The sequence below is a fragment of the Accipiter gentilis genome, chromosome 17 (genome assembly GCF_929443795.1).
Source record: "Accipiter gentilis chromosome 17, bAccGen1.1, whole genome shotgun sequence".
Classification (NCBI taxonomy): domain Eukaryota; kingdom Metazoa; phylum Chordata; class Aves; order Accipitriformes; family Accipitridae; genus Astur; species Astur gentilis.
Genome location: NC_064896.1, coordinates 16,807,257 through 16,832,045, shown reverse-complemented (window position 1 = coordinate 16,832,045; position 24,789 = coordinate 16,807,257). Strand labels below are relative to the sequence as shown.

General features: G+C 43.2%; 1 protein-coding gene across 2 annotated transcripts; it reads left to right on the top strand.

Annotated features, from left to right (window-relative positions):
* The first annotated feature begins 1,436 nt into the window (after positions 1-1,436).
* RIC3 (RIC3 acetylcholine receptor chaperone) lies at positions 1,437-23,557 on the top strand. 2 transcript variants are annotated; one of them, XM_049820432.1, is made up of 6 exons: positions 1,437-1,633; positions 9,354-9,577; positions 10,848-10,926; positions 13,096-13,189; positions 20,250-20,395; positions 21,514-23,557. In XM_049820432.1, exons 1-6 carry the CDS (start codon positions 1,486-1,488, stop codon positions 22,002-22,004), a joined length of 1,182 nt encoding a protein of 393 aa, XP_049676389.1. In that variant the 5' UTR covers positions 1,437-1,485; the 3' UTR covers positions 22,005-23,557. The 2 variants fall into 2 exon arrangements, with proteins under 2 accessions (XP_049676389.1, XP_049676388.1); XM_049820431.1 differs by having other exon boundaries at positions 20,247-20,395; positions 21,514-23,532.
* The last annotated feature ends 1,232 nt before the right edge of the window (positions 23,558-24,789 follow it).

Below are 24,789 nucleotides of genomic sequence, written 5' to 3'. Positions count from 1 at the left end.
TTATTTCCAGGAGCAGAGCAGGGAGTCCCAGAAGTCCTACTGTGAGGTGCCTGAGAACTGGCGAGTGAGTGGTGGGTGAAGGAGCTGTGGAAGGAGACAGACCAGCCAGGTTAGTCCGGTAACGGTTAGCGGGATCTGGCCAAGGGCTGCTGTCTCCCTAGGGAGGAGGTGCTCAGTGAGAACGATTTCTGGAATCGTCTGCCCAGTTCCAGCTGTTCAGACAGCCATATCTCTTTTGTAGTAACGTATGAGTCTGTGGCATTCTGCTGCCACAGTGGTCTGCAGCTTTAGTCAAAGCAATTCTGCTCTCAGCTCAACTCTAATTAAGGGTAGCTCTTGCATAAAGTGAGTTAAATTCAGTAGTCACAGCCTAGACCCCATGGAAAATAGTCTAATTCAACTACAGTAATACAGTGAAATATATATATATAATGGAAATACAAAACCATATAATTTAATTTGACATGACTGGGAGTTTTTTGCTTAAGTCGGTGAAAATGAATGAGTACAAACAATGAACTTCCCTCTTTACTTTGATCTTTTATTGTTAGTATAGTAGGAAGGTGGTTTCAGGATGACTTTGCGCAGCAGCAACACAAACGCATTGACAATATGCAAATGTCGAGCTCTCTTTCGAAAACGCACATTTATAACTTTGAAATTTCTTAGATAGTTGCGGCAAATTGAATTAATTTTAAATACGGTCTGGACTTCTCTACGTCTGTCCCACGTGCTCAAAGGAGGGAAGCAATTCTTCATGGAGAACCCAGGCGAGCCATGGCCTCGACCAGCTCTTTTCACCGAGACGCTTTCCTGCCCCTGCAAGTCCGGCTGCCCTCGCCACCGCAGTCCTTCCGCAGGTAAGGCCCTGGCCCCTTCCCAGGCCAGGGAGAGCACCGGTAACCGCGCTGCCGCTACCGAAATGGGCTCGCAACGTGGCAGGGTGCTGCCGAGCTTCCAGCGCCCAGGGCCCACCTGCTCTGTTCTGCCATCACTGCCGCCGGCAGAGACCAGTCGCGACACCGCTGAAACCCTTCACAGGGGTGAAAAAAAGGCACGGTGTAGCTTTTTTTTTTTCCCTCCCAAGAAGTTTGCAGTGCAACAGTCAAGGGGCGGGGGGGGACGGGGGGACACCAAGTCTGGAAAACACTTGTGGCGGGACAGGAACGAGGGGATCCAAATGCCCCCTCCTGCCCTGGCCTGCGTTTTTGAGGCTCAGGGCCGTTTCCACAAGGACCCAACACCGGCCGGGAAGCGGGCATCCCACAGCCCGCTTCTCAACACCTTCCCGGCACAGAGGGCCAGGGCCGGGGCCGGGGCCGGGGCGCCCACCGCCCGCCTCCCTCAGGCTCCCGCCCGCCCCCCTCCTCAGGTTCCCGCCCAGCCGCGCCGGCTGACGGCACATGCGCGCGCTGCCCGCGCCTGCGCAAAGCCTACCGGTGCGCTGAGGGGCCGGTAACGGCTCCGCGACGGCGGCGGGTCGCCATGGCGTACTCGACGTGCTGCAGGGTGGCCATGGTCTCCTGCCTGGTGCTCTGCGTCTCCCTCCTGCTGCCGCGGACCTTCTTGTCTCGGGGCGGCGGGAGGCAGGAGCCCGGGGCTGCGCCGCTCGCAGCGCCCGCGCCGCCCGAGGGTAAGAGGCCGCCGCGGGCCCCGCCGCCGGCGGCGGCGGCTCCGCTGAGGCGAGGGCAGGTCGCTCCTCGCCGCCAGTCCCGTCCCGTCCCCCGTCCCGTCCCGGTGCGCCGAGGTCCGTGTTTCGGCTGCTGCTCGGGGGCCGAGCGTAAAATGCGGGCGGTGGCTCCGCGGTGAGCCCGGGCCGGGCCCTCGCCGCCGGCTCGCTGGGCGGCGGGCCGCGCTGGGCCCGGCCCTCTGGGCTCTCCGGCCCTCGGGGCTCTCCGGCCCCGGGGGTGCTGCTGCCCGCGGCCGGGCCGTGTGTGAGCGGTCCTTGGTTGCACGGCGCGTCTGGAAGGTGCTCTGCCGCCGGGTATGAAAACGTAGCGTAGTTAATCCTTCCCGTAAGTGTTGCCCGCGTCACTCTCGTGCTCTGTCCGTAACCACGGGTGGCGAGTCAAAGATTGAATTTACCGTTCTCGCTGTGATTTACCTTTTTCTTTTCGCTTCAGAAAAAGATAGTTTAAAATCCTCCAAATTTCATTTGATGTGTTTTATGCAAGTGGGGTACTTAAGCTATTGAAGAGAGACTTTTTTTTTTTTTTCATTGTGATACATCACCTTTTATCTGAAAGCTTCATTATTTTGTTATTTTCTGTAAGGAGTGCTTTTGTTGTTGCATGTGAAATAAAAGTTCATTTGGATCGTCTTCATTGTTTAGTTTCCTGCTCCAGTATTCTAAACTTTGTTTTCATGCACCAGATTCTCATAATAAATGTGCCACGTGATGACTCATTTAGACTCTGGTCCTGTCCATGCAGTCCCTCTAGCTGTGTCCTTGCCTGCCCTCCCACTCTGCATGTCCCCTCTTAAGTTCTCGAGCAATGGGTTCATACAAGCATCTCCCATTCTTTTTCTGTCCATGGCCTTTTACTGCAGGTTTTTCTCCCGAGGGTGCTTCACAAAAGTAGCTAGTATCATAGCCCCAGGCCTTAGCAGAGAAAGAGTTTTGACCAGGGCTGTCCACAAGCCAGAAGTGAGAACTTATAAGTTGTGCTCGGCGCTGTACAGGGACTCATGTTCAGTGACATCTACATCCTTCCAACAGCCTGGTTCTTATGTGACCATACACTTCAGGGACATTGATTTCATTTGGCCAGGGATTTTAAGGACATTCAGGCTGAAGTTACTGCTGAAACAATGTTTGTTGAACCGAAATACATGACTCCTATACTACAGCTACCCTTCCATGGTTGCTGTGTGTATTCTTGGTCTTTAGGAACTTGAATATAGGTTCATCAGCACTGCAGATCTACAGGTTTAGAGTTCTGTTGCAGAATCTCTTAACACTGAAAACCTGAATGGTAGCTGATTTTTTTGGTATTGCATCAAGAGCGGTACCGTGAGGGCATGGTGCTGGTCCCTGCAAAGGCCCAGCAGACAGCACAGGGCCTCAGTGAAGACTGGAGGGTTACCTGCCTGAAGCAGGGATGGGAGCTGACACTCTGGGTGGTGGTACCTGTCTCAATGTTAACTTCTGCCCCTCTGCAGCGCCTGACTCTGATCCCACAGTGATGCCAGGTGATGGAGTTTGACAGACCCTTTTCCCGCAGCAGTGCAGTCTTAGGCAGTTGTCAGTTAATGTTCTGGTGCTTCTTTCTTTGGCCGGAGGATGGACTGCATTGAATTGATCTGATAGAAAAATTAGCTTTAAAAAAAAAACAGCAAAAAACTTGCCCCAAATTCTTTTCAGTGACATCTGTTTGATGAATGATGTTCATACCTGTTCTAGCACAGCCTGCTTTAAGCAGTGCTGTCATAAGCTGACTAATCACAGCCACAGTTAAATGCTTGAAATAGGTAACGTAAATACTCTTTCCATCATCAATATGTAGTATAAATACTCTTTCCATCAGGAAAGGAGATCACAGTACAGCATGAGATAGTGCGTGCCTGGTGCAGAGCGAGCGCTTGGCGTGCTCGTCTTTTGCACTCCAGCACCTGTCTTTGGCTGAGGACGTAATGCCTCACCTCAGCTGATCCATTTCGGATGAGAATTTATAGTCTATATTTTCAATTTGATAGCAAGAATTTCATTACACCTGCTCTGTAGACCAAACTTTATTTCACCTGAAGTTATTTTTTTATTGGAAGAATAAATCTTGATTGAACAGTTCGATTCATATATCTGTCATTAGTCGTCCTCTTCAGTGAACTGATAACTGCAGTTATCTGACAGAAGTTTCAGGGACTTGAAGTAATCATGTCATTCTTGAAGTTAATGAAGTGCTTATTGTAGTCGTGGGGGCAAAATGCCTCTGAATAAAACATTCTTAAAGTTTACTACCATTTATTAGAACTCAATGTTACCAGAAGGCTTTTTATCGAAACAGTCTTTAAGTGTGGGAATGGCGCTTTCTCCAATAAAGCCATTTTCAGAGGTTTCTTTTAGGAAAATGGTGAGCATAGCACTAAAGAAGTTAGTATTATCTTTCAGACAGAAAGGTTGTTCTTTTTCACAGTAACAGTTTCATGTATATGAAAGAACTTATTTAAAGAATTTACTGTCAATGTATCACATTTCTAGTTTACTTCATGGACAGGCATTAGAATTTTTTTTTTTTTAAGTCTTTTGGAAAATAGCAAAAAGGAGAGCTACTAGCAGTTTAAAAAGTACTTTTAGGTCTAGTGTTCATAAATATATGCCATGCATTTTGTAAAGCTACTCTCTAAGTTGGTAGTTTAACAAAAACCTTACAGCTCTATGACAATAGGTGTATAGTCTGCATTCTTACGAACAACTGAGTGGCATCAGCTTTACAAGAAAAATACAGGACTGTTCAGGTAAAGCCTCTGCCCAGCTTGGATTTGTGCAATGCACACATCGGTTGCCTGCAGGTGTCCTTACTTAAGAAAATTAAGATAATTCCATTTTGGGTAGTTTTTGTGTTCCTTTTTAACCTCCACCTGCAGTATTTAATAATGTTCAAGCATTTGACTGTGTCCACCTGTGTGGTGGTTTAAAGCAAGGATTTCAAAATTGTCATTCCTTCTAATCTTTTTTGGATAGGTTTCTAAAGTTGTGTTGTTGGGAACACAGCTAGAGCTATTTTGTAAATGTCAGTAAAAGAGCAAGAACTAAATGGACACATACTGTGTGTCCAGTTCATCTTGGTGTTACACAGTCTGCCAGGATGAGAAGTATTTATAAAAAGATTTAGAAGAGAAAAATATAAATGACTGCATGTGTAAAAAATCTAAAACATGTGTCTTGGGATAGTGTATAATACTGAAATGGAGAGGAGCCTCAACAATGAACCGAACATGAACTTGTAGTGTTATAAAAAAGCTTAATTACTTGGGCTTTCTGTGGGCAGAGGTGTTGGGGAAATTAGAGGGTGTTAAAGAACAGCAGCAGAAATTATATAGTGGCTTGAAAGAAAATTTAGATTAAATGTCAAGAACACAGTTTCTGAATAGATTATTCTAAGCCATTATACTACACATGGAGGCTATGCAAGAAAACCTAGGAGAACACTTTCAGTCTAGAGAAGATCAAGTTACTTTATCATGGAATCTGTGTTTCTTTCTGTGTGTTGCCACTTGCAGCTTTAGAACCCTTTGGCCAATTCATCTCATTGGACAGAGAGAGAAAATAAATGTCTTACGAAAATACACTGCTCAGAGGGGCTAAAGATTGATTCAAGTGTCCTGAGACGAAGGCTTCAGTAGAAATACTTCTTTATTGGCGTCTACCAGAGAGGGAGGTCTTGCATATGCTTCTTAGCAAAAGCTTTGCTTAGAGCACACATCTTCTTTAAATATCAAGTCCAACAGAGCAGGGGAGAAAAATGTACAAAACTCTTGAGTTCTGGTTTACAGAAGCATACTTCATTTCTGATCTCTCTGACTGAAAAAGCGGTGGATTTCCTTTTTCAGTCACTACGGTGAACAATTTACCAGGAAAATGTAAATGGCACCTAAGCATGCCTACATGTAGGAGTCAGAATGTAGTTTGGAGATAGGTCTGAGGACTGGAATTTGCATTGCTGAGGCAGGAGGATTGTTCTCTATCCTAATGTGTCATGTTTTTTCAGTTAAAGCTTTTGCAGAACATCTAGCTGGTTTGTTCTTCGGCTGTGTTTTTCTTGTTTGTTTGGTTTTGCATGCACAGTAAGGAATAGTAATGTCTTACTGGGAAAAACACAATCTTCGTATTTCCAAACCAAAGTAGTGTAACCATGGTTTGGGGATGAAAACAAAGAAAAAAGGCAGAGCGCCTACTGCAGAGCATGAGCAGAACTGTGGGTGCTGTCCTCCTGAGGAGCAGCTCGGTTGAGATTTGAGGAGTGATGAGAACAGCATCCTTTGCTTTGCCGTCAGCTTGGACAAGTCACACACACGTCCCAGACTGCCATTTCCCATCTCTAACCCTCCTCCTATGCTTCCTGGGGTCTGAAGAACATGCACATTTTATAAATTAAGTCATGTATTGTAAATTGCCTGATGAACGGAGTGCAAACTTAATGTAGCAACAGCCCATATACACTGTATGTCTGTAGTGGTTTAACCAAACTTTATTTTTTTATTATATGTGTATGTATGTATCCCAGCATTTTACAGGTGGTCAGATGTTGCAGAAAGACATATTACTGAGACTAAGAGTTGCTGAATTATACAATAACTTAAGTCTAAATAACTTTATAAATAGTCAAGTTGGGCTTAGTAGCAATTCATAAGCTCCATTAGGTAGGATACATAACAGCTTTCTTGGAAAAAAGACACTGGGATGGTCTGAATATTATCAGCTGATTGGCTGTTGTATTAGGTGTACTATAAATATACTTTTTAAGATTTGCTTTTTTCAGTTGAGTGTTAATATCGTTAAAAGATTAAAAAACCCACAGTAATTCTAACGTGATACTGCTGTTAAGGACTTCATCTACATTCAGAAGCCTACAGTCTCTTCAAACAACAGAAATGTTAGCTGGGGCATAATTTCATTTGTGGACTTAAAGCTATTGAAGGGACAGGATTAGACAAAACATGCTCTGCTTGCCCTGTAGCTGGTTTGCAAAGATGATCTGAAGCATTAAACTGACAATTAAACGTGTTGGGTAGACCTTAGGTAAAAATATTGCAAAGCCAGGTAGGTTGTACTCGGTGGAGTTACCACACGCAGCAGTCAGGTCTGCATGAAGGCAGCCCTCAGGCTGTCACAGGGGAGTTGAGAAATGTTTCAAAAGCAGAGCAGCACTGTGGCACCCTTCAAAGCTAAATGGAGGTTAGTGCTTTTCCCTTCCCACAGCAGGGAAAGTGTCCTGTTGAAGTACTCATCGTGAGCACTGGCAGCTGGATGGGGCAGCAAACAAGGACCTTCTGTGCTCATGTAGAGGTGTCACTCGATTTTATTGATGGAGAGTATGTTGTTGTCTCCATTTGAAAGTGGTTTGTTTCATCCCTGGAAGTGTGGAATCCAGTACCGGTGTGTGCATTAGGGTGCTGGGTTTTTTCATAGCATGAGGTACCTTGTTTAATTGACAGTGGCACCCAAATCGCTATGCATTTCCATTTATATACTGTGTATTTGACAGCATTGTGCATATGGTGCTTTTAAGTTGCCTGTGCCATCCATTTCCTCTATAATTTGCATGGGTTTTTCACCAAAAACAAGCTATGGAAATTTTTTTTTTTAAATGAGGAAATCGCTATAGAAGTTTAAAAATCAACAGGGAAGATTTAGAACTAGGAGCTATGAAACTCCCCTTTAAAATTATTTTGATAATGAAATGACTAGTGTGTGTCCCTTTGGCCTGATTAATGGAATTGAATTTTTTAAAGCACAAAAGAGGCCTTGTGGATAATTCAGAAAACTATTCCCTTTAAATACAGTTTCACATTTGTCAATTATTTTCTGCTTTCTTTATCTCTTTTTTTCATAAAGAATATTTGCATGAGTATAAGATGTTTTACAAAGGTTTTCCTACCCTGCTGTTTCATCCCCACCTCAGCGATACTGCTCTCTACCTGACATCACACTTGTTTCCACAGTGACCTACTGCTACAAGGCGTTCCTGCTGGAGCAATGGGACTTTCTTGTAAATAAGATGCTATGCTTTCCGTCACAGACTTTGACTGCTTCACTGAAATTGAAGTGCATGGTAACAGCTTCCTCAAAGTGAAGCTTGAGCTAATCTGAGAGTGGTTTTGGTCAGTGGTGGTATACCTGGGCAGTGGCACTAAAGCCTACAGCACTCAAAGAACGTATGCCATCACCTACAAGAAAAATGTGTTTTTAATTGCAGGACTTCACGAATTATTGATATCACGTCCTAGTATGTATTTACTGTAATTTTCAGTGCTCGGGAATTTAGCTGCCTATGATGCTGTTTCCTAGCAAGAGCAAATGTGAATCGAATCTAATTTTCTCTTGTCTGCTTCTCATAAAAAAATCTGCAGCTGGGTACTCACAGAAGTAAAGTTAGTTATTTTCAGTGCTATGTCAACCCTGGTTTTTGTTTTCTTTATGCAAGTGCACGCAGCCTGCCCCAGCGCCAGTGAGCAGCAGTACCCCCAGCTGTACCCCAGCTGCCTGGCTTTCCGGCTGTGTGTGCCAGGGAGGGGGGGTGCAGCTGGCGTCAGGGGGGGGGGCTGCAGCCCGGCCTGGCAGTCCCCATCTCTCGAGCCTCCGTCCAACGCCTCCTGTCACCAGACTTGGTGGCGGAGTAGCTGAGTAATTCAGCTCAGTCCCAATCAGAGGAAGAGAGCGCAGGTGCAAGTCCAAGCTGGATATGGAGCTAGAAAGCAGGATGTCAAGGACACAGAGGAGTGAAATAGTGAATTCCATGGCAAAATTGTTGAATTGATGGCAGCAAGAAAATCAAATCATGTTTGAGCTTAGATTTATTGATACTCCAGTGCCTTTCAGTTGAATCAAATTGTCCACAGCACCGTTTCAGGCTCTCTGCAGTCTTACTCTAGCATCCGTGCATCCATTTATGCTCACTCCCCTTTCTTGTTTTAAATTATCTCTGCCTTTCTCAAGGCTAGAAACCTTTTTTTTTTTCCCCTCTAAAATGCCAAAGATAATATGTCCCAAGCCATATTCAATCTTCTCTCTTACTTTGCTTTACCTAACGCCTTTTTAAGGAGAACAGTTTGAGGTGCCACCACTTTTCTTTAACTTCCATTACTCATTTGGTAAAATCAGGTAAAATACTATTTCTTATGGCAATAGCTGCAAATCTATACTGGGCAAACACTGCAGTGGTGTATCAGGATGTTTGATGCGTAGTGGTTTATATATGAACGTGCCTTTGTGTAATATTGGAAGATCAGGTTCACAGCAGAAAACCGATAACGTTGTTGGGGTTTTTTTGAGCAGAGAACCAGAAGTAAGAGTTGAGGTTTTCATCCTGTTAGGGGTGCCGATTCACAGGATCTTTGGACAAGTAGATACCTGTTAAAATCCATGTTTTGTTAATTGCCCTGCCAGCTTTTCCTCTTCTTAAAATCAAGAGAGTAGTAGTGCATACCTGCTCCTAGCGCTATATATAATAAGTGACTGAGGATTGAGCTTACAGACTTAGTACTTGCAGTCCAGCAAGTTGCTTTATTCATCACTCGTGGTGCATTCAAAAGTAGAGAAGGTAGGTCAGCTGCACCTGCTGCAGTTTTAGGCTGCATGTAAAAGGGTGAAAAGTAATAGAAGAAAAATAATTGTGGGGTTTTTTTTTTTGCAGGGAAGCTTGGTCGCTTTCCACCAAGGATGCATTACCAGGCCACTCCTGACAGCCGAGCTGCCCCTCATTTTCCAAGGTCTCACCTTGCTGAAGCAGTTGCGAAAGCTAAGGCAGGTGGAGGCAGTGGTGGAAGCGCTGGTGGAACTGGGAGAGGTCTTGTGGGGCAGATTATCCCTATATATGGATTTGGCATCTTCTTATATATCCTGTACATTTTATTTAAGGTAAGAAGACCAACATAAACTGAAAAGTCAGGGAAATAACAACTGAAAAAACCTCAAAACAGAAATTAAGTCCCATTTTTGTGCCTGGTTCCATTTCAGTCTTGCTCAAAAAAAAAAAGAAAGCTTATGCTGGACCTTTGCCTGGTGGTTAAAAGACCAGTGTGTCCTGTGGTTTTTGCTATTGCAAAGACTGTAGCTACAATTGCAGGGACGGGTTGCTGTGATCCTATATTGGCCTCTGACTTCTTCCAATTTTTTAAAGGAGTTTTTTTTCCGATGGAAAATGTGTACGTCTAGAACAATGTTAGATTAATTTTGAATATACACATAGTATTCTTTTCTATTATGTGTGACTACATATTATATATACTGTATATGTCACATGTGTTATGCATTTAAAGTGGGAGAGAGGGAGTGTAGTTATTGCATACTTTCTGGAACAAAAGCACCATGTTGTTGGAGAATGGGAGTTTGTAAGGTTGTATTGACCATGCTGGAACTACCCTAGCTGAGGGACTGGTTGAAAGCTAGTTTAAAGAAGCACAGCCCAAATTCCCCTCAAGCGTCTCACACATGATTTGAACTTCTCATAGCTTTTTGTTATACAGACGTAACTTGCATGTAGGTGATGACAGTCAACTGTGTGGGAGGAGGGAGAAGTGGACTTGTGGAAATGTTTTTTCCTTGGAGTGGGAGCTGAATCCAGACTGAGCAGTGTCTAAACAGTTGAGCCTGGTCTGGACAGATAGAGGCAAGAACAAAATGAATTGGGTGAACTGATCAAACACAGAGAAGACAAAAGAAATAGATAGCCTGCAGCCTCTGTATAGAGCCAGCCAGTATCTTTGCTGCAGGTACAAAGTTGGTAAGGAATAATGGCAGAAAGCGTTGCAAGAGGGACAAGCCGGGTCACATATAATCCCTTCAGAACCTGTCCTTTATTGCACAATAATTGCCCAATGAGGTTTTTTCCCTCCTATATGCAGAAGAATGGAACAGATAAATATTCTAAAATTAAGAAGTTATTTTTGATGAGTTACGCTTTCACTATGCTTAAAAATATCATTTGTTCCAAGTGTCTTTCAGGAGTTTTCAGGTGGCAAGATCTCCCAGGCATCTTTCATGGCTGTCTGTTTTTGCTGCTGGGCATGCTTTTCTGTCGTAACTTGCTGGCATATTTTAGTTTCCTATCCTTTTTGCTGTTGCCTTTGGGGCTTATATATTACTATTGCCGTAACTCATAGAAGGGTCATCTTTTTTCACGCATCAGCTGGCTTCCAAAGGAAGAACTATCGCTGGAGAGCGGAAATGCCCTACTGCTGCACCTGGAAACTTGAAGAGGAAAATCAGTGAGTATGACTTGTGAGTTATATCTGTGTAGCTGTTGACTCTGTAGAGGGACAGTCCAACTGGGTTCTTAGGTTCTGGGCACACTGTAAAGCTGCTGTTCACCCCCGTAAAGAAGCAGCCAGAAGCTTCTGTGTTGGAATGAGCAAGAGTTAAAGTGAATTACTGCACCGTCACTTTCTAATCTCATTCAGCTAATGAGACTCTGTGATACTAGCCTGATCCCAAGCCCCCCTGGAAGCAATGGCTTTTCATGAGGTTCACTGAATTAACTGTACGGATTTGCTGAAAAGCTATGTAGCTAATGATTAAAAATGGATAATAGGATGTCCATCTATAATTATTCTATAATCCGTAATATTCTAGTAATAGTATATAAAGATATTATTAAAAGCTACCTTCATTTTTTTTTTAATTTGTGAATTCTTAGCTATCACCAGGCACTTCCCTACTTTTTCCCTTCCCTTTTTGCAATGCTCGAAGTTTTGATAAGAAAGCAAACAGTATTCTGGAATGTTATTGTGATTTTACGTAAACATCAGTGGGATAGATTCAACTATTTGTAGACATTTATTAGATAAATTAATAAGCTTACTGTTGAAGATTGGATGAGTAGTTACCATAACAGTATTTAAATGTGTCATGTTTAGCTGGCTAAGTTGTAATAAGAAAGAAAAGTACTTAAGGCTTTATAGAAAGTGCTGGCTGTAAGGTAATTCTCTTAACATAGCTGTAATTATCTTGACATTAATGTGTATATTAGGAATACCTAATGTACTCAGTGCTATAGATTGTATTTTCAGTGCACTTGTACTGCATTGTGCCTGGCAATTTTGTGCAATTTATTAGCAACGGTAATTGTATTTTTTTCCTCTAATGCTTGGTAAGAGAAACTAACTTTGCAGTAAGTTAAATATTTGCCATCATTATAACCCAAAGAACTAGTGATGAAAATTATTCTGCCTTTTCTAGAGCTCTTAATTTGGATTCCTAAAGCATTCATTGCAAGCTGTAGCAGAGCAGGGGACAAGTCACTGGACTAGGAACCACTACCATACCACTACACACAATGGAACCACTACCACTACCATAACGACTTCCTTTCTCTTTGCCAGTTTTCCTTCCCCTATTTTTAAAGTCTCAGACATGCAAAATAATGACATCAGTGATAAGTTAAGTAATGACATTCTCTCCAGAATAGAGATTTTTCCAAAAGCAGGATGTTTATGGATAGCTTTCTCCATTCCTACTATGTCGGAGTTCCATTGTGCCTTTGTGCTGCTTAAATGGGTGTGACTGTAGCAGCTGAATATTTAACTAACCCAGGCTGGTTTCATTTTGTTCTGCGGTGGGGAACAATGAAGTCTCAGCTATCGGATTTTGAGTGTGAGCTACAAAAGCCAAACAAGGAGCTCAAGCATTTTTGTTGACATCCATGGTATTGCATCTTTACCGTTAATGCTTTTGGCTAAATTAAAGCCAGTATGGGTGTTCCCGCTTGTATTCATGTGTGTCTTCTATTGTACTATGGACACATTTTTTGAAAAAAAATGCAACCATGGAAATACTGTGCTTTGCTCCTCAGCCAGACTCTGTGGCTAGCTGTTGTTCATCCCTGTAAGCCTGGCAGACTGTTAGCGCTCACTGCCTACGCTGGCACACCTGTGCAGGGTTGGATGCCATCAAGGCCATGAACTTTATTCTCTTTGATAAAGAGGTGGTTTCTCAAATCCTAGACTCATTAGAAAATGCTCAAGTGACCTTGTGTCTCTGTTCCCAAGGACTTAACAGGGAAATTCCACAAGAACTATTAATTCTGCGGTAGACAGTAAAACACTATGGTTTCCTTAGGGGGGGGGAAAAAAAAAAAAAGTATTTTCTTTTCCCTAACTTTAATCTCCAGGGCATTTACAGTGGCCAACTCCTCTGCTTATTGGGAGGTTGCTTGGGAGTCTTTGAAAGAAGGTGATTTCTGTGTGTCCTATTAATCCTTGGCAATAGTCTTCACCTTCTTATACCAGGAAAAGTAGGTAGAACTCTTCTAAGCTGCATGCTTTAGTTTCCTCACAGCCAATTTGGTTTCGTACAGCATATGCTACCTGTGATAATGGGACAGGGATACATTTTCAAAGCTCCTACTGACAGATCGTGGGATTTGGTTTGTTTTACAGCTGACTATGAGCTCACACAACTCCAGGAAAAACTGAGAGAGACAGAAGAAGCTATGGAAAAATTAATCAACAGAGTAGGACCTAACTGTGACAGGTATGTTTCAAATTACAGCATTTTAAGGAGAGATCCTGCTCTGATTAGAAATTAAACTTTCCTACATAGGCTATATTAAAATAGCATTTTTATTACTACTTCAAATTGTAGAAATCTGATTTTACACATCACACTTTCTGTTCTTCAGTTTTTCTCTTTTCAGCATCTATGTTTAAAATAAATCATTTTTTCCAACTTCATTTTCCTTAAACAGAAAACCAACTATCCCTACCCTCCCCCTTTGTACAGTGCATTATTTGGAAGATAATGACAGGTATGTGTAAACAGAAAATAAAACATCTACATTGAAAGTATATAAAACAACCTGTCTTATGTGACCAAATGTGACTGTGAATGATTCTGAAGAGACCCATTTGTTTTCTGTTATTTTCCAGTTCTATGGATTATTTTTCTAAATAGGAATGCTGTTATAATCTATGTAAATGCCTGTTAGAATAGCCATAAAATATTTCTTTAAGGGCAGAATTGTATAATAATCTGATTCCATAACTTAGTTCCACCCTGTAACCAGTAAATCCATGAATTTGCTTCTAAATATAAAAGAAAAAAAGAGTTGTAAAATCAGGATTTTAAAATTTATTATGTTTACTGTTTGCTATAAATCTGAGATCACTATTCTACATTATAAAGAAACACTGGGAACAAGTCTATGTTTTTTATAAGGAGTGTAACAACACATCAGTAGGACAATGCATAACTGCAGTATTTGAAAATTTAAATACCATGAACATTAAGGTAATGTTTGCAAGCAAAAAAGTTAGCTCTTCAGGCTGTAATGCACGTTAACTTTGTCTGGATCAGTCAATGTCTGTTTTAACCCATTCTGTAGGAACAATTCTGTGCCAAACTTGCATGTCATATTCATTTATGCTTCAAACCTCGTTCTCTTTGAGCATATAGTTTTGCCCACTTTGCACTGTGTCCTGGATTGAGGCTGCACTCGTCTCAACAAGACAAGGTGCCAAATTTGCCTGTGTTGGGCCAGGTTCCAGCAGAAGAACCCCTAAGCTGCCCTGGTTTTCTTAGTGTAACAGAAGGATACTATTTTGACGGTTACTCTTCTCTGTTTTGGTGAGCTGACGCAGTGCTCTATGTGTACCTTTAAGCTGCCAGAAACAGGTTTATGAGCTGCCCAGATATTGTACTGACTCTCAGGATAGGATATTTTTTACTGAGAAAATGGGTTTAGAGTCTGACCCAGTATCTGTTCCACTCTGTGTTATTGGCTCAGGGCCTTTATTTAGTAGAACTTCCCTTCTTTGTTCAACCAAACTATTTATATAGACGGATTTAAAGGCCTCAGGGGAAATCAGAATCTGAATCTAATAAAGAATTTTGTATGTAGCCTCTTTAAAGAGAAGGGGAAAAGCACCTCTAGATGGAGCAAATAGGTGTTTTTCAAATACACCCAGACTTTGAAGCTTTCTTAATCTACACTGTGATACTCATTAAGTTCAGTAATACTGGATGAATGTCTTAAAATAAAATGTATGATTAGAAAGTGTAATTAGAGCACAGAGTACAGTGCTAGGCTTATTCAATCTGGATGTTGATAGATTTAAATTAAAAGGAAAGAGGAGAGCAAAAATGACTTGAGCTCCATTTATTAATATGCAGTTAAACAGAAATCCTTATAACAGACAAGTCAGAGAAAGAAATAACTGGTATCAAATTTAAGCTAATGCTGAAAGACCCTAGGTGAGACCATGGCCCATTATACTAGATATGGCAAAGCGACTCCCAGCCTGCCAAATGAAATATTGGTAACCAATTGTCACAAAACCCAATGTATTGCTATGAGGATGACGATCCTGCAGTATGAGAAACAAACAGGATGAACTGGAAGCGCTGGTCAGCTCCCAGAGCTATGGTATCCTTGGTATTACTGAAACTTGATGGAATGAGTCCCACGATTGGAGTGCAGGGATGGAGGGCTACAGGCCATTCAGGAGGGACAGGCAGGGCAGGTGAGGTGGAGGTGTCGCACTATACGTAAGGGAGAGGTTTGATTGTACAGCCCTTGGTGATGGTGTGGTTGAGAGCCTCTGGGTGAGGATTAGGGCGATGGAAAACAAAGGAGATGTTGTAGTTAGTGGGTGTCTACTACTGATCGCCCAGCCAGGAGGTAAGCACTGGTGAGTTATTTTACAGTCAATTAGGAGAAATTTCAGGATCGGTAGCCCTTGTCCTTATGGGAGATTTCAACTTCCCAGACATCAGCTGGGAATATCATACTGCTGAGATGAGCAGGTCTTGGAAATTCTTGAAGTTTGTAGGAGGTAACTTCTTGTCACAGGTACTCGGTGAGCCAACTAGGCAAGATGCTCTCCTAGACCGGCTGTTTGTGAATAGAGAAGGACTTCTGGGGGATGTGATGATAGGTGGATGTCTTGGCCACAGCGATCACAAAATGGTCGAGTTTAAGATTTTCAGTGTAATGAGAAAAAAGAACAGCAGAGTTGCTACTTTGGACTCCAGGAGAGCAAACTTTAAGCTATTCAGGGAGCTATTTAGCAGAGTACCCTGGGAATCTGCTTTTGAGGACTTAGGAGACCATGAGTGCTGGCTTCAGGAACCACTGTTTGTCTTAAAATAAAATGTATTGTTAGAAAGTGTAATTAGAGCACAGAGTTCTTGAGCTCCATTTATTAATATGCAGTTAAACAGAAATCCTTATAACTGGTATCAAATTTAATGCTGAAAGACCCCAGGTGAGACCATGGCCCATTATACTAGATATGGCAAAGCAACTCCCAGCCTGCCAAATGAAGTATTAGTAACCAAACCAAAGGACATATTTTGCATTGTCACAAAACCTGATGTATCACCGTAACACACAGTGTTTGTAATAGTGCTGAGGTCTGAGGTCATGCCTCAGTGTTCGCTCACTATACTTCAGGAGCATTCTCCTCCCAGCTGAACTGCTCCAGGATTCATCCTGGCTTTTTCCTTCTCGTGAAGATTCTTAGAATCCCAAGGCATTCTAATTTTGTATGTTTTCTTAAAAAAATTATTGCTTTTGAAATCCAGATGAGTTTGGAAGGACAGTTTATTCTTAGATAATGCTGTACCACAGAAAGAAATCCTGTTTCAAAGGAATAATATATACTGTGCTGTGCGATTTTATTCTGCTTTCTTCTCTAGCAAGTGTATGTGTTGCTTTGTTGCTGTGGCTTGTCCTGCTCATTTCTTTTCCTTTCAAAAGCATTTGAGTGAAGTGAGGCTGGAAGACATCTCAGTACTATTAGGTGGTTTTCTTAGATGGGATAGCTAGTATTATCCAATCCTGTGTTGTAGAAGGTAGGCAGGCAGAAACTCGGATTTTATTTTTTTTAATGAGGCTTGAAGACCAACCTCCAAACCAACTAAGGAGACCTCCTTCCAAACCAGTACACCAGTTGGAATTGCCACAGCCTTAAGTACAGAAACCCCCTTGCAGAAATGCAAAACTTTCAAAAAGTACAAGTACAGGTACTTTTAATAAGGCCTAGCATGTATTAGCAAGGACTAGAAGCAAGGTAAAGAAAGCAAGAGGAAGAAAGAACTACCTGGCTGGGTCCTCAGCAATGTAACCAAACTTAAACTAAGAGATGGAAAAGGTAATTGTTACCTAATGCACACACTTAAATAGGTAGTATATAGTAACTAAGGATATAATGATTCACAGCTCTGAGAAAATCTGGCATGCTTCCCAGCTCTTTTTTCAACAGGTTATAAATTTAAATTACACAGTTTTGTAATTTATCCTCACATCCTATCAGTAAGGGGACCTCAGTATCTCCAGTTTCTAAATGTAGACTTTTATAGTCCAGTATCTCTCAGCAAAGATGAGGAGCCTTGCTGGGAATTTGATGATTCAGAAATAAAGATTTGATTGATGGGTATATAGGGCTCTCTGCATTTAAAGCATGCATATTGCTTTTTTCCAGCCTTTTAGCAGAGTGTTTCAATGTTAGGAATGCATATTGCTTTTTTCCAGCCTTTTAGCAGAGTGTTTCAATGTTAGGACAGTGATATAATGTGTACAAAAGATTTCCCTACCCATTCTTACAGATATCTTACCCATATTCTTTTCACCAATGTCTGTAAAATTTGGTATTTTGAAACCACTTTAAATTGAAGAATACTCGTAAATATTTTTCTCAATGGGAGTATTATGCAATATTCTCTTGCAAAAAAATCTCAGTTCCTGGTAATTAGGTAAGAGGTAAAAGTAATGCAACTCGATTACCTGTTTTTAAAGTCCTGTTTACCAGGCTGTCAATTGGAAAAACTTACCTTTTTACCATAAACTGAGCCAATGTGATATGGAAGAGAGGGAGAGAGAGGGAGTCTGTACCCTGTGGGTTGCATTTTGGGGCTATAGCTGCATTTTAATAGTGATTATTTTAAGATCATGAAGCAAAAAAATACCAGTTGACATGTCTGAGATACCATGTTAGATTATGGATTTTCACTGCTGTCATGATAGCTCTTTAGGAAGTGTTCTGATCTCAGCGTAAGAATACGAAGCTTTTACATTACCTGTTAGTGAGCACTTTGGGACTCTACAAAACATAAGCATTGCCACTATGAAAAGTAATAGCTGTGTTGGAGCTCCAAACAGACAGTAAAAATAATGACCTTTTCTTACACTGTAAACCTTTTCCATCTGTTGTCCTCTTAGTATTCTTAAGTGCATTATACTCTGGTAAATCTCCTGTACGCAGGCAGCCAGATGTCTTATACATTGCCAGCATCCTACGGTAAGTCTTCCTAGAGGCCTTAAATGAAGTAGAAATAGTGCATGGGCTTTGGTTTCTCCCTCTCTACAGGGAAATTTGTCTTTTAAGCAAGGTATCTGGAGGAGGAATACTCTGAAATACAGAGATCTTGTGTTGCAATAGGACAGTAGTGCTTTCTAATGAGAGCATCCAGCATATTAGGAATTTTCCTATATGAAATGCCACAGTGATGCAGCTGCATTGTTTGATCCTATTGTCTGCGCTAGCATATCTCCCCATTGTGCTCAACAGATAGGCCTCTCTGTCTTTATCCAGGTGATATATATTCAAATTACTTCTGTCTTTAAAAGGAGGATTAGTTTGGCAGTTCTATTACAGCTTCTGTCAAAGGCAGCTAGCTGATGAAACCATTTCTTTTTGCGTGCTTCTTAATGCATATCTCAAACTCTACATCTGCATATCCCAGGCTTTTGAGCAGATGCTGTCTCACACCTTCGCTTGTTCAGTGGAACAAATTGCCATCACAACTTGAGGGGACTCAGTGCAACCTCCATATAGCATTGAGACCATATCAGCTTTTCAAATTGTGGGGCAAAGTGCCCCTCAGGGGAAGCGCAAAGAAGTGATGTTTAGCCTTGTGATCTCAATCAACCAGTTTAATCTGGGTAGCTGCTAATGAAACCAGTGGGCCTGCTCCTGAGCTAAATTCAGTTACAGACAACTGTGTGTGCAGCTGTGCACAAAATCTAGCCCAGGGTCAGCACTTTGCTCACCATTGCACAAACCAGCAGTATGATACTGATCTTTTGGCTTTAAACCAGTATGACTCTGCTGCCTTTAGGGGAGTAACTATTGTGTCAGCATCATTCCCGTATATGTAGAGTAGCACAAAGTACCTATTAAAGTGCTGCTTTAGTCACAACAGTTAGTAAGAGGAAAAACTGAAGATGGACACTGCAAGTTTTCAAGTTTATGAGAATTCAGGCACCTGAAACAAGGTTTAGGTAGATACTAATCACCTAAATCCAAAATGATTAATCTCTTTCCAGCACCCCTCTTCCCAACTCACCCCTAAGATTCACTGAGCAGCTGTCTAATCTTGGAGATTATCTGTCTATATGATGGTCTGGAGATCACCAGAGATCATCTGTCTGAGCTCATGTACCACCTACAGTTCAGCATTCTGCACATGCCGAGGGCCACCCTCTCTGAGTAACTTAGGGGCAATAGATCCTGCCTAAAACAAAGCGAGATTCAAAAGAGCACCAGCATAGTGCCTCAGTCCCCTGAGAGGCTTGAACTGGCACTTACACAGAGATCAAGCACCTGCTCAAGAACAACTTGAAACTCAAGATAAAACAAGCAGAACAGTCAGAACCATTTTCACCCCTAAGTACAGCCAGTGTCTTTCTTATTCTGACCTACTGTGCTCAGATCTCCACCCTCCAAATAGTTCTTTTTTTTGTCTGTAACATTTTTAGACTATTTTTCTTCCAGAGAAAATAACATGTAATGACTACATAATCTTATCTATTGGAAGCATTTTTGTTACGGCAGTAAGTAATTGCATTACCTGAGCAGTAGTAATTACTAGAATCAGCAGTGTAGAACCAGACAAAATTATAGTTTGCTTTTAATCTGATAAAAATCTCAGTCCTTTCCCAGTCTCCCTCTGATTCTAAAGGGCAAGTTAAAAATTAAATGTAATACCTTCTTCTCATTGTTAAATCTTCCTTCCTGCTTCTTCCCCTCCTCCCCACCAGGCAGCATTGTTGACTCTATAACAACATGACGATCTGTCCAACTGACATTTCTTAATGAGGCCTTGCAAATTTATTACCTTTAATGGTCATAATTAGGGATCATTAGACTCTTAAGACTAATGTCTGTGTGAGACATTTTGATCAGCGCCACAAGTTGTTTTAAATGTAGCATAGATTCTGAATTACATTTTCTTATACTGCTTCAAACAAGGCATGGCCCTCTAATTCTCACCTAACACTCTTTTAAAGGCCAGAAATTTCTGTAGTGACTTTTGTACCATAACTTTTGCTTGTGTGTCACTTCCACCTTGCTCTCACATTGGCTGTACTTCCTTCCTTTACCTGTTTAAGTTTGCAGGCTTTCTGGATAAATGGATAAACCTTTGTACCAAGCTGAAGTGCAGACCACATGGAGGTGTTGAATAGTGATCATACTGCAGCCAGGTTTCTTCAGACTGTGCTGCTGGGATGGACCAAACAGTTGGATTCAAACTCCATTGATAGTTTGTAATAATAGTGGACTGAATTCTGGTGTCTAATATTTTCTAGCAGGACTCAAAATGTCACAACAGACCAGGAAAAAAGGTTACTTCAGCAACTCCGAGAAATTACTAGAGTTATGAAAGAAGGAAAATTCATAGATGGCATCTCTCCTGAGAAGGAAGCTGAAGAAGCTCCTTACATGGAGGATTGGGAAGGTAAGCAAGAGCCTTTCTTACCATTACCCTGATGAGAAAAATTGAATAAGGATTACATGTTCAGATCCTTTCAAATTTTTTTGTTAACTTTATCCTTCCTTTTCAGAAGTCAGTGTTCAAAACTTTGCAAGAGGCAGTCTGATTTCCCAACCATAACAGAAAGAAAATAGATTTTGAGGCATCCAGCATTCCCCTCAGTGTAAACACTACACTATCATCTGCTGCCAAAAGTGGCATATGAATATTCATATATGCTCTATCTGCTGCTGGGTCTTGGCTGCTGTACGTTTATATCTTTCCCTTTCTTTGCTGGGCTAGATTTCATGCAAAATCATAAAACCCTTGGAAATCAGAATCAATATGTTTTGGATAATTTACAGTTTTTACTTTTGATTAGTCATTCTTTGTTTGCTCCAATGTTGTAAAAGTAAACTCCAGGAAGTCTCTTTTAAGAAGTCTTTATTTTAATGTCCTTTCCATTCCTTGGTGTTTACTTGATACATAAATGTGTTTGCAAGATATCCTAGTTGAACTGCTCACTATCATAACTTTAAATGCAGACTTAATTCCTTGTTCTTTAAGAAGCTTTCAAAAATGATCCAAAACATAAAGCATAAATGGTGGCCTTGAGCTCTGTTTTCTTAAGTCAAGCTCATGATGCATTTTCTAAAATGAAATGCACAGTCATTGACATACCTGTTTTTTCAACTTTATAAATAATGCTGTTTATAGCAAAAGTCTTCAAAACCTGAATCAGTCAATCTGTAAACGGAAACAAACAAAAAAATGTGATCTATTTGAAGATCTAAGACACGCGATTTTCACCTGTTAGCTCCCATTAGCTTTCAGCAAAGCTTAGATATTCACTCCTTAAAGTCACGCTTTATCCTGGCTCCCTAAAAATAAGTGGAGTTTTCTCATCAACTCCCAAGAACATGTTTTGCACATTCTTGCCATGGATTTAATACTGTGACATATACCTGACATTAAATAGATGACAGTTATACTGGCAGTGCTAAAAATTGTTCTAACAAACAAACTTGTGCATCCATCACTGAAGTTGGCACTACTTTTAAATATTGGTGACACTTCAAGCTGCATATCACTTTATTCCTAAGGTTATCCAGAAGAGACCTATCCTGTCTATGACAATTCTGATCACTTCAAGCGCAAGCAGGACACGATCCTTGTAGATTATCCTGACCTGAGCCAGCCCTCTGCAGAAGAGCTGGCAGAAAGAATGGAGGGCATGGAAGATGAGGAGCATCTGTGCAATGAAACTCTGCTAACTGATCTCACCGTGGGAAGAGACAGTCATGATTTAATGCAGAAAAAGGATGAGGTAACTGGCATCAGTGAAGAGGAGAGGGACCTTCATCACAGCCAAAGCACTGAGGAGTGCTGCTGTTGCTACGAGGATGATGACCCTGCTGTCATAGCGGAGAATGCTGGATTCCACTCTGAGAGCTGCAGTGAAGCAGAAGAGTCAACCCAAGAGGACCCATCTGTGGAGTCAGAAAATGAAAATGCAGCACTGAAAAAGCAAAAAGCCAGTGATTCAGATGAAACAGGCACACTCAGAAAGCGCAACACGAAAGGACTTGAGTAATAGGAACAATAGTGGATGTTACCCAGATGGAGAAGGTAGAGGTCATAAATTATTGTTCGTGTGGTTTTGTTCCCAATGAAGAATTCTCTGTGTTCATCTCCTTGTACCAATTTCATTCCCATGGTAACAATCAGTCATGTTATCTACCTGAACTGGAAGCCAATGCCTTCATTCAGGCAGTCTTGTCATAGCTTACCATTAAGTTGCCAGCAGCGCTTTGTCTTTGATTTTTGGAGACTGGTATCGTGGAACAGATTATTCGGTTCAGATATTTGTGATTCTTTCCGATTCTGAAGAAACAGTCCATGTTTTTGCCCTTTGTCATCCCAGAGTTAACCAAATGTCTCTTCTGACTTTCTCAAGAACATCTGTTTGTGGGCTACCAGTTCTGAAAATTAATCAAATCTATATATATTTATAAGATTACCAGGAAGCTGGAGGAGAAAGTATGCCTTTTTTCTCTCACCTGAATGTTAACTGATCAGCCGAATAGACCACAGTCACACACGTGACTCTTTCTAAACCATGTCATTGCTGCTGTATGCCCAGGAAACTGTTGTCACTACAGTCCACAAAATTCATACGCTACCCCAACCCACAGCCCATTTCCTAGCTTATTCTGTGCTGCAGGACCAGTAGCCTCAACTATGTTCTGTTCCACAAAGAGGGTGAGCAAGACTGAAGCGTTACGAGTTTTCTTTGTCTTTGCCATAGCTGTGGTGAAACGCCCGCATGAGTGCAGGAATAGGACCATACTTTGTGCTACAGTAGAATACTAAAAATATCTCCAGGGATTAAAAATAAAAGCAGCAAGAAGGTTTGTCCTTAAAAGTAGAGAAGAGAGCAAGGGTGAACCTCAGATGGAAAAGAAACCCCACCACTTCCAGGCCCCAAGGACCTCCCTTGGTGGCCTCCAACAGAGTCCTCTCATGGTGCCAGCCCAAAGGACACCAGGCCCTCTCCTCCTCTCGCCCTTGGGCTCTGTGCAGAGGAGATGGCACCTCCCCAACTCCAGGGGCAGGCCAGGAGATGGGGAAGAAGGGCCCATGCAATACTTGGCAACCAGCAGTTCTTTATGGAGTGCTGGGAGGCCTTGCGCAGGCCGGCTGTGCCTCCCTTTCCCACCAGCGGGATGGCTGGATGCTTCCCTCCCTGTCAGCCGCTGTCAGGCACGGGGGGCTGCGCCACTTGCAGGGAGCCGGGTGGCTGGGGGGTCAACGAGGACCCCCGACCCTCCTGGAACACCGTTGCCATTATCTCACCTAGGGGAGCCCAGGCACGGGATGAGGAGGGGGCTGGAGCCCAGGCACACGAGGGGAGGTGGAGGGCAGCGCCTGTGCCCAAGGGGCAGCAGAAGGGCACAGGGGAGCGATCCCCAGGAAAGGGTCCCTCAGCCCCCCGACCCTCCTCCTTCTCCCGCTGGAGGACATCTTTCAGGCCACAGGCCCCCCAGCTCCCAGAACAGCCACATTTGGCCACATGTTGACACCACAGTGGCCTCCTGATGTCAGGAGATACCTCACTGCCCATTGTTCTGGACCCTATAAATACGGGGATTCCAGCAGCTGGCCCACAGTTCGCTGAGCTTCGAGGCACTCGGATTCCAACCATGATTGGAAGAAAGAGGACCCACAGCAGCGAGGCGAGTGGCTGCCCCCGTCTGCGCGGGAAGGCAGAGAGGTGGCTGCAGGAGGGGTGGAGGAAGAGGAGGAAGCGTGGGAGGGGGGACACCATCAGCCGCATGGTAGTGGCGGCCGTTGCTCATGTGGCTGATGGTGTGGAGCCCATGGAGGTGGATCCACCAGAAGACCAAGAAGAGCCGATGGAGGTGGATCCACCTCCAGCGAGGCTCCCCTGGCACCACTACACCGTGCCAGGGCTCCCCTCCATGACGCCGTGGCCGCGGCGGCGCAGGAACACCCGGCCAGCGCCCTACCATCGGCCCAGCCACCGCCGTTAGCCGGGAGGCCCAGCCTCCACGCGTGGCCATCCAGTGGGCTCACCCATTCCATCTCCCAGCACCAACAATTATTTTGTTGAGTGCCATGGGTGGGGTGAGCCCTTCTTTCCCACTCCACCCCTCACCCCCGCCCCTCCTGAAGGGGTGCCATCCATCTCCTCCGCTCTGAGCCCCACGAAAAGGGGATGAGATGACCTGGCTTCCACCAGGCTGCTGTGCCGGGGCGACAGGAGTTGTCCCTCAGAGGGCCACCGAGATCCCTGCAGCCTGGAGGTGGGGTTTCTTCAGTCTGAAGACAAGAAGGTTGCCGGATGGGTGGCTGAAGGTGAAGCCAGACCCTCTGCGGCGGTGCACGAAGAACAGCAACAGATCAAGCACAGGAGTTAGTTAGACAACTGTTCCTTCGGAGAAGCAGAAGACTGCAGCTCTGCCGGGTAGAAGTGCTGGCCTTCAGCATGAAGGTCCCTTCTAGGTGCTTCAAGAGGAGCTCCTTTCAGGGTTGGGCAGTAAACAATTTTAAACAAACCCAAAACAATAAACCGAGAAAACAACAGTAAAAATGCTTTCCTCCTCTCTCGTTTGGTACTTTGGCGACTGCATCTGGACTCCTCTGTCCCCTCCTGGTCTCCCCAGACCAGGAAAGACACTGACGCGTGGGGTGTGGGCCCAGCCCAGGGCCTTGGAGATGGTGAGGGGCCGGGGCACACGGCACACGAGGGCAGGCTGAGGGTGGTGAGACACTGGAGCAGGTTGCCCAGAGAAGGTGTGGATGCCCCATGCCTGGCAGTCTTCAAGGCCAGGTTGGCCGGGGCTTTGAGCAACCTG